Below are 13,886 nucleotides of genomic sequence, written 5' to 3'. Positions count from 1 at the left end.
ACACTGTCACTGCAACACTGTCACTGCAACACTGTCACTGCAACACTGTCACTGCAGTCTCAGTATTGAAAATAATGATGTAAATGTAATGTGCTGCATGGACATTCATCACACACATGTGCACAGCACACAGAGCTATTAAAACTTTTATGTAAGCAAACAGCCTAAAAATGTATACTGATTACTGTCAATTGGCTGGATTACTGCCAATTGTATACTTGATTACTGTCAAAACTTGGGTAGGGAGGTTATAGTCCATCTGAATTACCCTCAACAGAGACAGGTAATGAGAATGCTGGAATAAAAAATATAAGCATGGAAAAGGCATTGCAGTAAACGATTGTAAAATACTGGTTGAAAAAGGTATGGAAATGAGATAAGGTGAAATAATGAAAGAGTTGAAGGATAAAGTAGATTGCATGATATGGATGAGTGTAAGATTAATATATACAATTTTATGATTAAATATATGATTAGGATTTGCCTTCTTAGGCGTGTCATCCTACATAGGACATGAGGCATCACAAGACTTGCCTTCTTAGGCGTGTCATCCTACATAGGACATGAGGGATCACAAGACTTGCCTTCTTAGGCGTGTCATCCTACATAGGACATGAGGGGTCACAACACTTGCCTTCTTAGGCGTGTCATCCTTTTTCTTGAGGCGCACCATGCCCTTGCCTCCTCTCTTCTGCCTCTTCTTCTCATCCTCAGCATCTTCTCCGTCCCCTCCACCTCCTGCAAAATTAAACCAAGTTAAAACCTAACAATAAATATCTCCATTTCACATGGCAACAAAAAATAATCATTAATTACAATGATACATTTATCATGTTACTCATATTGATAGTTTTTTCATATTGATTACATTGATTAATTTCTTTTATGGATTTGAATGATTTATTTTCCTACAGAATATATTGATGTGTTTTTAAATTTATGACTTCAAGGACTTTTTATGTAAATACATTGATTCATTATATATTGATTATAAGGATACACTTCTATATTAAATAAATTTATACATTTTTAATGGTTACAATATTATAAGCTAACCAGGAATTATATGTTAAATCAATCCACTAAATTTGTAATAAAAGTGCAATATTAAAAGACAGCGTCTCAGATATTCATATTGAAAGAGCAGAACATTAATGTCTAATATAAATTAGGATGACAAAAATTATCTATTTTCCAATTAGTTTAAAAAATGGAATTCAATTGTGTACCTAATTTCAGCAACTTTAGTCAAATTATGCACTAAATTTCACAACATTTCTCTTTAACTTCACTGCAGTTCATTTGTTTGTCTGTTATAAATCTTATAATTGATATATAATAAACTTCTACCAGTCCAATTGATCTAAAATTTTGCATACTTATGCAAAATTGAAGAGAATGCATGAATCAATTGATAGAATGAGTGATTTTGAAAATTATAAAAAGAATTTCACATACCGTAAAATGGGGTAACTTAGACTCCCGGGGTAACTTGGACCACTTTTAGTTTTTTAACAAAAACCACCAAAACTCAAAAACTATTTGACATAGAAAAATTTTGTCAATGGGCATTGAAGGCCTAATACTGAGGTTATGTAACACAATAGAAAGATAAAAAATTATGCATGTCTAATAGGTTAAAAAATGAAAAATGTGACCCATGAAAAAGAGCTATTATTTAAAGCCTGTCATTGAACCCCCTCCAATTTTTTTATTTTTTGGTAAAATAACTCCAGGTTTGGGTGCATTGTAGTAGAACTCTTCTAGTTACTTATGCAAATGACAAATTTTAGGAAAGTGTCATAGTTTGCAAATTGCACGGGGTGAAGTATGAAAATTATGCTGGTATTGGGCAATGCTGGGTTATTTCAGTCGTCCCACTTGAGTGACATGCCTTTGATGACTTGCCCATATTCGGTACTGGCTAAAACCGGAAGTCCGGAACAATCCACCGGACCCGGACCAGGATCAAGTCACTAATACCCGGACCCTGGCAGGTCCGACGCATGGTTGAATTAATTCAACCATGGGTCCGACGAACCATGGTTGAACTAGTATATATAGTTCAACCATGCGCCGAACCAGCAAGTTCCCAAAAAATACGGGCAACTGGCTGACTGAAGGAAAGAGACCGCAAACCTCATAAAACATCATAGAAGTTTGAAGGTGAAACCTCATAAAATATCAACATCATGAAACTCCATACACATGCAAAGTTACGAGTTTTTATGTCGCAATTACGGCTGGCCAATTCTGACACGCAAACCAGATTCGGCAATGTTTCACCATACGACTCTCGTGGTTAAGGCACGCATCAGTTGGCCTTAACAGTTCACAGTTTCAGCATTGGGGCAGAGAGATGCGGGTTCGAGACCCGCAACAAGCTGTGAATGTTATGCGACCTTAAGACTCGTAGGCAGGCCTACGAGTAAACTATATTTTACTTCGAAATTTCAGATATTTTCCATTGACTTATAGCCATGATTTTTAGTAATTTTGATAAAATTAAATAGAAAAAGAAATAAAAGAATTTATAATTTTCAATTTTTGCACTTGGAATCGTGCTAATTTTTAGCCCGATATTTGAAAAGAAAATACAAGCCACTACCGGTATCGGCTATGCTTATACTTTGTGTATAAAGCACCTTAATGCTGAAGCCGTTATTGTTATTATTAGTCGAATTAACCGTGTATCTAGCACTCAATCTAAAGTTGCACAGCTGAACCTAACCTCCTCTTAAGTTCTGAACGACAAAGTTGCAAACTACGCATGAAAAACCACATGCCACAATGGTTCCAAAACAGCTGGCAGCCATAACGCCGCGAGTCCGCACTCCGCTATCACTGCTCAAGTCAGTAAAGTCTTACCCTCCACCGCCTGACATGAGCAACAGCAGCAATATTGTCACGCGCCTACTTCACAAAAAGGATACTTTCTAGCCATCGCAAAATGACTTGCACTGATGGTTGCCGCCACGTACAGCTTTAAAATGTTCTCTCTTGCAAACAAACGTCCTCAGGTTGCTACACTCAATAGAGCTTTACGTTCCTCCGATGTCCAGATTTGATTGCTATTTAAAATAGAAGTATTGATAACAATTATTATCAGTAATAGATTCCTATTTGTGCTTGATTAATATTGCTAATAGATTATAATTGCAATAGATTAATATTGGTATTTTAAAATTACCTAAAATTTGGTATTCATTCCACACGTCATAACTATGACGAAGGCACTGACCTGATTCACCGCTAATGTACAGCCATGAGTGCCCGAAAACGGTTTCGACAAATAAGCCCAGTCTTCAAAAATATAGTGATGCCGCGGTATGTGTATGTCTCGACTTGCGAACTTTTCCTAATCCATGTGTCACTGTGTGGGCTTAAAAGTCAATCCACGAAGTATGAATTTTTTAATGACACAATAACGCTCGCTTCATGACAAGCAATAGTGAAGCTCGTTGCTCTGAAAACAGTCTCATGCTAAATTTAAAGTTAATGATTTCAATTAGAAACTATTAATTCAAGTCCATCACAAAAGGATGAGCTTTCACGTATAAGGTATAAATAACCCTACCGTCACGAGGACCACACAGGTCATCAAAAATAACATAGAAGTCATCTACAACTTATGCATGGAGTGCGTTCTCTACGGTGAATTTGTTGACCCCGACGTAAGACTACTGAACACTGTAGTAAATTTTCTATGAAGTAATTTTCTATTTTTGCTATGTATAACAAATCTATTTTGATCTCGGGCAATCTATCATCGCACTTGAGTATCGTGCTCAGAGATGACAGTGAAGTAGTGACATTGATTGGGTGACAAGATGATTATTAAAGATGATTATGAATTAATTACAATTCATTTAAGTGGCTTACCTTCGCTTGTCAATAGGCATTAAGGGGCATGTCACTGCATTCGTTCGTTTGAATTATGAAGAAATTGCATTTAAAAGAAGCTCCACATCATTCAGTCTGAGAAATAACCGGAAAACTATCCAAATTACATTATTTATTTTATTTATTAGTCAATTTTTGTTTTAAGGATTATTGCCAATCAATAAATGTAAATGTGAAGACATATGAATTTTATTGGTTCATTCTTTGCTTTTCAATTTGTATGAACGTCTATCCTACAACGCAGAGCAAAATTCTGCCGATTTCAACAACATTTGTGTATTGAATTCTACATTGTAACTCGAAACTTAAAATAGAACACTCAAAACATTACATGCGTCATAGTATCTAAATAGTGACACTTTCTCACCCACTTCTCTGAGTGGAGACCCAGTAGCATGTCATCCACGTGCTGTGCTACGCTATGAAGAAATGATTTAATTATTTTATTGAAATTTTTTTTATTATTATTTAATTATATTATTTTTTTAAGAGGAAATGAAGAAATTGAAGCTATCAAATTTCAGTAGTCTACAGTACAGTACAGTACAGGCAGCTTGAGTTAGGCAGGATTTTTAATGATTAATGATAAAAAGCCAATTAATTAAAGTGATCAATTAGAGTAATTAAAGTGATTGAAATGATTAATTAAAGTTATTAACAATTATAACTCAAAACTCGGTCGTGGGGCCGCATTGGACTGGTCTTCAGAGGCCCCCGCAAATTTGAAAAAAACATGGCTTTACCTCCACGCTTCACCCGCCTAGGTCAAAGATGAGTGTTGCTACCAAGAGTAAGGGCAATAAAATAAGAATAAACTAAATAAGATTAGTTTATTCTGGTAGGCGATAGAGAAAAATCCTTAGTGAAACTATGCCCTTTAGCTGGCTCACCAACAGAAAGGAATATGTTGATGCTACAGGTGCTTCAACTCTAGGTCAACTCGTCAACTCTCTAGGGCCTACTAATTAGTAAACTATAATGAATTTTCAGAAAATTCTAGCCCTCAATCAGATGCAGGCTTAGCTCCTTCGTGATCTACAATTTGTGTTCCCTTGCGTTCCAACGTGAAAAGGAACTTACACGTAGCAAGAAATGTTCGTTCAACTGGCTAGTCTTGAATACATTCGAAAAAAAAATTATCCATGCAGCATTTCCGCATTTACCTAACAGGCTCTCGATCGCTATCCTTGACTACGCAGATTTAAAGAAATCAACGCCTAATTTCAACTTAAATAAATTATATGAACAGCCTTCCCGCCTTGGGCAGAACAATTTAGCCTTTCTTCCATGCTGTCTATAAGGAAATATAAGTTGAATGAAAATCAAATCAGCCATTAGCCAAAACCTAAAAGATCCTAACCTAACCTAAAATCAGCCAAAAACCCTAAAAGAATAATAAAAATTTATTCGCATTTATTATTTATTCCTTTATTTGTTCTACTGAAACAAGAGGCGGAAATATTCTGAATAAATAAGGGAATGCGAAGTATCAGTTCCATGGCGTCTGTTGACACGAGCTCTTCAGCGCTTCCGCTCACCGCCGTCCTCGATGCTGTCGTCGTCGATCTGAGGGAAAGATATATATAATATAATAGCATATAATAATATTAAAAATAATAATAAATAATAGCATCTTTAATATACGGTAGAATAACATTTATATAAGTCGTCCATCTGAGGGAAAATATAATAGCATATAATAATATTAAAAAAAAGAATTAATAATAACATCTTTATTATACGGTAGAATAACATTTATATAAGAATTAAAAGTCTAATTAATCAAATTTTATATACGGTAATCTTAATTACAGTATATTAAAGATATAATAGCATCTTTAATATACGGAAGAATAACATTTATATAAGAAATTGATAGCATAGAAATAGCCAATGAATCATACAATTTTAGTATACTTTACTCGCAATTGAATCAAAGAAGCGATTTTTGACAGGTTGATTTGACGCGCAAGTTAAGGCTAGGCTGCGTTAGTCAGAGTAACTAAATTCTTGAAATGTTATCAAAATATATGCGTCTAAAAATTACTTTTTAAAGACAACACTTCTAAAGAATACAGTGTCTCCGATGTTACACATGTATAATAAATTCTAATTTTATTTCCATACAAAAGAATTTTATTATTTTTAATATAAAACAAAATCAAATGTTCGAAATTATTTATTCTGTCAATTGATTCATGCATTGTCTCCGACTTTACGCAAGTGTGCAAAATTTCAGATCGATTGGACAGGCAGAAGTGTGTTAAATATCGATTATAACTTATGTAGCGGACAAACAAGAAGTGAAGTTAAAGGAGAACTGTTGTAAAAATAACACAAAGACAAAAATAGAATCTAATTAAAGGAATAAGAGTTTCATCAAAGTACAAAATCTCACAGGAATTGTATCTTTAACACGTTGACTACGATTGCTTCATCTTGTTCTATTATTTCATTTTTTGTACTGTTTTTAAACAGGGTTGCCAGACAGTCATTTTTTCCGGACAAATTCCGTGATTTAGTTTTTCTCAATTGCTTTGGCCGGCTAAAATTTATGATAGGGGTACTTCCTAATTAAATTTTAAATACTGCAAAAAGAAAATAAATGGAATTTTTATAGCGGAACCTACAAATAAACTAGTATATATTGAGTTATCGGCCTTTTTTGTTCTCGGATTTGGCCGATTTTAGGCAACCTGAATTATGTACCACTACGTCCTGGAGAAATACATTTCGCGGTACGCATATGTACCACTTCGTAGTCAACGTGCTAAAAAGATTTTGTACGAATTTTCGGGGGTTGGCCACTTGTCGAGGATGAAGTCGATGACGTCCTCCTTGATGTCGCCCTGCAGGACGATCTCGTCCGGCCCCGTCACCGAGCAGCCGCACGCAAACTTCTGCCCCAGCGTCTTGCTGCACGCCTTCAGGTCCAGGTCTGGGGGATGTCATGGCTTTAATACGCAACAATTAAGTACCTATGTCTATTACAGCAACAATTAAATAGGTACCTATATAAATTACAAGGGAAAAATTGCAATTTCACTGCATAGATTTTCGTCCAAGCATATTTTTAACAATAATCTTGCTGTACGCTTTCAGGTCCAGGTCTGGGGGATGTCATGGCTTTAATACGCAACAATTAAGTACCTATGTCTATTACAGCAACAATTAAATAGGTACCTATATCAATTACAAGTGAAAAATTGCAGTTTCATTGCATAGATTTTCGTCCAACTGCACATTTTTAACATTATTCTTGCTGTACGCTTTCAGGTCCAGGTCTGAGCTAGGAAGAAGTGGGTTTAGCAGGCAACAGTGAAAAATAGTGATTAACATGAAAATAAATTAAACGTCGTGCATTATTATAGGAGCGCAGCCGTACACCACCAAATTTGTGCACCAATCAGCCCTGAACAGAACGCCTAGCATATTTCTGTAAGGCCACCAATCAGCCAATCAGCCGCGTATTAATCCTGGTGGCAGTAACTCGCCCATGACATCATCTTGCTTTAACTGTCAAGAGCTTTACGCCACCACATTCTGAAGCGAATAGCCCAGAGAGTAATGGTTGTCCACCACTGAACGTTGCAACGAATCATCACTTCATACCCTGACTTTAGCTCGAACTGTAACTTGCGGACAACGGACTGCAACCAACCAGCCCAGGTCGCCAGTGGAACTGCATGCATCCTGCCGTGCACCACCAGACCGTCACTTTTAGCTCACAACATCTGGGGTTAGGTTTCAGATAGCATAGTTCTGTTCCAAAATATATTGTCCGCCAACGAACTACTTCCGCAGCTTCGCTAAATTACGTAACATTTAGGTCACAGCATCTGGGGTTAGGTTTCAGATAGCATAGTCCTGTTCTAAAATATATCGTCCGCCAACGAACTACTTCCGAAGCTTCGCTAAATTACGTAACTTTTAGCTCACAGCATCTGGGGTTAGGTTTCAGAAAGCATAGTTCTGTTTCAAAATCTATCGTCCTTCGACGAGCGACTTCCTCAGCTTCGCTAAATTACGTAACTTTTAGCTCACAGCATCTGGGGTTAGGTTTCAGAAAGCATAGTTCTGTACCAAAATATATCGTCCTTCGACGAGCCGCCCGTGGGCTAATTCGATGCAAAGAATGAATACGGACGGGTTGGTGGCGGTCCACAAATTTACTGCAAGGCTCCGGCGCGCGGTGTCCGAGTCGCGCAGAATTTTTTCGCGCACCGACAGACGATTCTGGGATTCCTATTACAGGCTGTTCTTCTGTGGGCTGATTGGGCTACTTCAATGTGATCTGTCTGGTGGCTTGCGGCTGATAATGTTACAGTCAAGTATTTTATAGGCTACGTTCTTGAGGGAAAGGATCATTATAGTCCATTCGGAACGCGGCAGTGGTGGTCACCGACAGGCATCACCATTATTACAACATAAATTTTAGTCTAACTTAAAATCTATATTATTAATCTTGCTGACGCTCACTAATGCAGATCTGGGGGGGGGGGAGGATGGAGGGGCTACATTAATATTAATCATATTAATAGAGCATATCAACATCACGCCGGGCAACTGAGGACGGCAGTTGTAATTCATTAATTCATTAGCAATTAATTAATAATTAGGTTTTAACAAATAAGTAAAAGTAAAAACGGACACAGAATCAAATAACTCACCGAAAGTCTTGAGCCCCATGATGACCGTGGTCTTCTTCTTGCCCCGCGGGGACAAGAACACCACAACCTGCGGGACACAAACGCGTGAGTGCGGGGAACATAGGGGGAACTGTAACAAAAAACTGGCAACAGTTTTATGTGAACGTAAGTACTTACGCTCTATTTTCTTGCCAATGATCAAGTGAACGTAAGTACTTACGCTCTATTTTCTTTTCTATGATTGGTTGATTTTGCTTGAAAGGCCGTCAATGATTGGCTGATGAACTTACGATCTCTTAACTTTTTTTAAAGTACAGGCCCTGATCTCTGCGTCAGAGAGAGGCCTGCGCTGCTGGAGGAAATGGCAAACGACAGAGACCCTGAAACGCATGGCCAGTTGAGAAGCTAAAGTTAAGGCGTTGGGGGAAAATACGTTATTCTTGCATTCTCGTTACCAAGGATTGAACTCTGCATGAACGAGTCATACATTGTTGTTACAAGTATATATATAAATGCAATAGCGATGGTGCAATATAAGTACAGGGAGGACGTGCTATGGAGGGAGGGGGGGGGGTTATGCCTGGCACTGTAAGGTATGGGGATCCCAATCCTGTTCAAGCGAGGTACCGTCAACTGGGGTGACTTCGGCCAAATGAAACTAGTTTCTGCCGATCAAATTCCTACAAAATAGGAATGAGGCGTTGCTGATGATTGTAAATTTGTAAATATATTACTGAAAGGTTCTTCTTTGAATATGTCATGTCTAAACTATGTCACTTTCATCGTTTAATAATTTATTTTTTAAATTAGCTTGGTGGCCGATGTCACCCCGCGATGGGGTGACTTCGGCCACGTGTGTTAAAACACAGTAAAAACGTATTGAAATGATTTCGTGGCTGAATTCAACCATTAGCGGGGTGACATCGGCCACGTAGGGTGTGATAAATTGGTTAGCTAGTTAAGAAGCAAACAATAGAACATTTCAATAGTAAAGATTAGATTTAGGTAATAGATGTTAATTTTAATGTAGCATGACAAATTGCAACAGACTTTGTTCATTATCTGAGCGATCACTTCAAGTTCCGACTGCAACAGCATCGCTGCAACACTGTCACTGCAACACACTGTCACTGCAACACTGTCACTGCAACTGCAGTCTCAGTATTGAAAATAATGATGTAAATGTAATGTGCTGCATGGACATTCATCACACACATGTGCACAGCACACAGAGCTATTAAAACTTTTATGTAAGCAAACAGCCTGAAAATGTATACTGGATTACTGTCAATTGGCTGGATTACTGTCAATTGTATACTGGATTTCAGTCAAAACTTGGGTAGGGAGGTTATAGGTAGTCCATCTGAATTACTCTTATAAATATATAAGGCTTTAAAACATGGAAAAGGCATTGCAATAAACGATTTCAAAATATTGGTTGAAAAAGGTATGGAAATGAGATAAGGTGAAATAATGAAAGAGTTGAAGGATAAAGTAGATTGCATGATATGGATGAGTTTAAGATTAATATATACAATTTTATGATTAAATATATGATTAGGATTTGCCTTCTTAGGCATGTCATCCTACATAGGACATGAGGGATCACAAGACTTGCCTTCTTAGGCGTGTCATCCTTTTTCTTGAGGCGCACCATGCCCTTGCCTCCTCTCTTCTGCCTCTTCTTCTCATCCTCGGCATCTTCTCCGTCCCCTCCACCTCCTGCAAAATTAAACCAAGTTAAAACCTAACAATAAATATCTCCATTTCACATGACAACAAGAAATAATCATTAATTACAATGATACATTTATCATGTTACTCATATTGACTTTTTTATACTACTGATTATATTGATCATGCATTTCTTATATTGATTTGAACAACATTTTTCTATAGAACATATTGATATGTATTTAAATTGACAACATCAATGATCTTATACGTCAGATACATTGATTCATTATATATTGATTATAAGGATACACTTCTATATTAAATAAATTTATATACATTTTTAATGGTTACAATATTATAAGCTAACCAGGAATTATATGTTAAATTAGTAATCAATCCACTAAATTTGTAATAAAAGTGCAATATTAAAAGACAGCGTCTCAGATATTCATATTGAAAGAGCAGAACATTAATGTCTAATATAAATTAGGATGACAAAAATTATCTGTTTTCCAATTAGTTTTAAAAAAGTGAATTTAATTATGTAATTCCAGTGACTTTAGTCAAATAGCTAAATTCAGGCTAAATTTAGACAAATAGACTAAATTTTAGAACTTCACTTCTCGTTGTTTGTTTGTCTGCTATAAATCTAATAATCAATATATAACACACTTTACCAGTCCATTTGATCTGAAATCTTGCAAACTTGCATAAAATTGGAGACAATGCATAAATCAATTGATAGAATAAATAATTTTGAATAACAACATATAAAAAACATATATATATATATATATAAAACAAATTTTATATAGGTATTAAAAAAATTTATATATGAAAAAAAGTTTATATATAATTTTTTTGTTATTTGATAAAATTAAACATTCATTATATACGTGTAACATCGGAGATACTGGATTCTATTGAAGTGTTGTCTTTAAAAAGTAATTTTTAATCCCATATTATTTCAAATAATTTTAAAATCTGACAAAAAATAAAATGCAACAAATGTAAAGATCAAAATGCACCTCTTAATACCTACTACATTTATAACAAGTTTTTGAGAAAAATATTGTAAATAAACTCATTGTATAGTTAAATTTGCAAACAACACTCACCATCTTCCATCCATTTAAATTAGAGGAAACTATTAGTAAATTATAACTATGTAAAAAATAAAGAATAACTATTAAATAAAATAAATCATAACTATTAAATATTTAATAAATAAACTATTGAATAAAATCACATAAATTTTGCAGACAACACTCACCATCTTTAGTGTTGAGTTGACTGAAGACGTCAGGAAGGTTTTGCTCAAGCCAGGCTTTACACTTCTCGTAGGACGGACAAAATTCACAGAACTGTGAAAATAGAAAACTTCAGCTGCTTAATAAAATAAACAAATCATACCTAGTGAGAAAATACTGTAAAATACTAGAAAATGTCAGAAAATACCAGAAATTGCCACCAAATGCCAAAAAAATTCAGTTGGTTAATAAAATGAATAAGAAACAAATTATAGTTAATGAGAAAATATCAAAAATGTATTTAATAATTCAAGACATGCAACAAAGTAGGTTAAAGAGTTGCTTTCTTGAATTTATGATCAGAAAAAATTAATTTAATGACAAATATCAATGGATTTTGCTGAGAAGAAGTAATAAATTGAATAATACATTTATATATCACACTTCTATTAAAGTTCAAATGACTTAAATTATATCAATATTAAAATATAATACAATGTATACTATACTGTTAAAATACAGATCAAACTCAAATTGCATAGATTGTAAAACATATTACACAGCATGTCACACTACTAGCACAATTGAAATAATGAGGCAAATGTAACATCTTACAATAGAGAGGCAAATGTAACATCTTACAATAGAGAGGCAAATGTAACATCTTACAATAGAGACTAGCCTCTATTGGCATGGAGCAGTTGCCGCAGTAGTGAACTGTGAGGGGATATTGAACTCCCGGCAAGGGAGCCTGTCCGAAATATTCTTCTGTTTCTGTAGCCATATTAATGTGTCAGTTTATAGGAACCTGGAAATTGACAATACAATTATCACACAAAAATAATTTCAGGAACCAAACTTCATTAAAAATCTAAAAGAATTTTGCCATTACAATGAGCACAAACTAACCTTCTACTTCTTCCCTACGAAGTTCTAACAGTTATACAAGTAGATTTGTATTTCTTTGTTTATTAAATTCAGGATTAAAAAATTTGAATTATTACTGAAGTCTGTCAGCTCCAAAGACCAAAGTGACTATTATAAAGATAAGGCACGTTGCAGATTGATTCTGCAATTATTTTAATTAAAATTGGAGTCATATCTAATATATTCAATCTAGCTGCTAGCAGGAAGCTAGCAGCTCCAAAAATGGTGGGGAAGCTCTAGTTGCAGCAGGGAAAGTAGCTAGCCAGCCTAGCCTAACCCTAACTAAGGAATTTCCCACTTCAAATATTAATTGATTTATTTATATCAATTTCAAAACTCCACATATTTTTAGAGGGAGTTGTGATGAGACCATGAGTTTGAATTGATGAGTTAAGCCATTGCAATTTGCAACTTGCAAGAGCCTAGGAAGAGGGGACCAAGGGCTGCAGGGCATGGGGCCTTGCAAAGGGTTACGACCGCCGCACGGCGGTGGACCGCCATAAGTACCTCTCTTTAGTTTATAGAATTCCACTATGCCCTAATCAGCAAGAACAAGAGAAACATGCAAAATTGGAACATGCATTGCATATGATATGCATTGAGAAAAAGAGAAAAATAAATAAATAAAAGAAAAAATCAGAAAAAAAAGATCAACATCTGATGATCTGAGCCCTGGGGCCTGAGCCTGAGGATTAACAGGGAGAGAATCTACTTAATTAATTTCTTTTCTTTAATACAGGTTACATCAGGGCAACCACTCCACATTGCTGCAAATATTGCAACAGGTATGAAAATATCTGAAGACGCTATTGGTTGGTGACGCACTGACGCCTGCGCCTAGTCTCCTAGGAGTAGGGGGCGGCTAGGGCTGCCTGCAGGCTGCAGCCCCCAAGGAAGCCCTAGTGCAATCACTGAACTCATGAAGAGTGCTCTTGGACCAGTGAATCTTGTACAATGTAATAAGAAATGAGCTATATTGTCCTCTACTTGACATGCAATCACATACTGGGCAAACTGCAGGAAGACAAGCATTGCGGCGGCAGATACAGAGCTATGAAACACCGCAAGGTTGCAGGTTCAAACCTAAATATCGGAAACCGACCACAATAAATAACGCCAAGGCCCAGATCGAACCTGTTAACTCTTCCCGCTAAGATTGTAGATTTTGGCTCGCATTTAATTCTTTCATGGGCAATAGTATGACATCTTTCAGAAACTTATCAATGTTTCGTATAACTTGAAAATTAATTTTATTGTATTCGAAAAGTCGTGAATACATTTAAATTACTTCATTAAACCTGCATTTTGATCAGCAAACGTCATCTGAATAATCGTTCGACCCTGAAAACTTAAATCGATGAATAATCTGGTGATTAACCGCCCGTGTTCATTTAACCAAATATATGTATCGTCAATCACTAAAATGAAATGAGGTCTCATATTGATAATAATAATAATAGCGGTTTCAGCGCTTAATAGG

General features: G+C 35.8%; 1 protein-coding gene across 2 annotated transcripts in view; it reads right to left on the bottom strand.

The window, feature by feature from the left end:
• Positions 1-13,478, bottom strand: part of LOC108673923 (density-regulated protein homolog) — a 19,899-nt gene extending 6,421 nt beyond the window's left edge. Inside the window, exons 1-7 of one of the 2 annotated variants that reach the window (XM_018161810.2) lie at positions 13,413-13,478; positions 12,162-12,287; positions 11,503-11,593; positions 10,171-10,274; positions 8,574-8,640; positions 6,708-6,841; positions 5,316-5,475 (exon numbers count right to left, since the gene is read on the bottom strand). In XM_018161810.2, the coding sequence (XP_018017299.1) occupies positions 5,425-5,475; positions 6,708-6,841; positions 8,574-8,640; positions 10,171-10,274; positions 11,503-11,593; positions 12,162-12,263 (549 nt within the window). In that variant the 5' untranslated portion in view covers positions 12,264-12,287; positions 13,413-13,478 and the 3' untranslated portion in view covers positions 5,316-5,424. Of the gene's footprint in view, positions 1-634; positions 739-5,315; positions 5,476-6,707; positions 6,842-8,573; positions 8,641-10,170; positions 10,275-11,502; positions 11,594-12,161; positions 12,288-13,412 lie in introns of those variants that run through there. The other variant, XM_018161811.2, reaches the window with a different exon arrangement.
• Between the last annotated feature and the right edge of the window lie 408 nt (positions 13,479-13,886).

Source organism: Hyalella azteca, unplaced genomic scaffold (genome assembly GCF_000764305.2).
Source record: "Hyalella azteca isolate HAZT.00-mixed unplaced genomic scaffold, Hazt_2.0.2 contig14282, whole genome shotgun sequence".
Taxonomy (NCBI): Eukaryota; Metazoa; Arthropoda; class Malacostraca; order Amphipoda; family Hyalellidae; genus Hyalella; species Hyalella azteca.
This window is presented reverse-complemented; position numbering and strand designations above follow the sequence as displayed.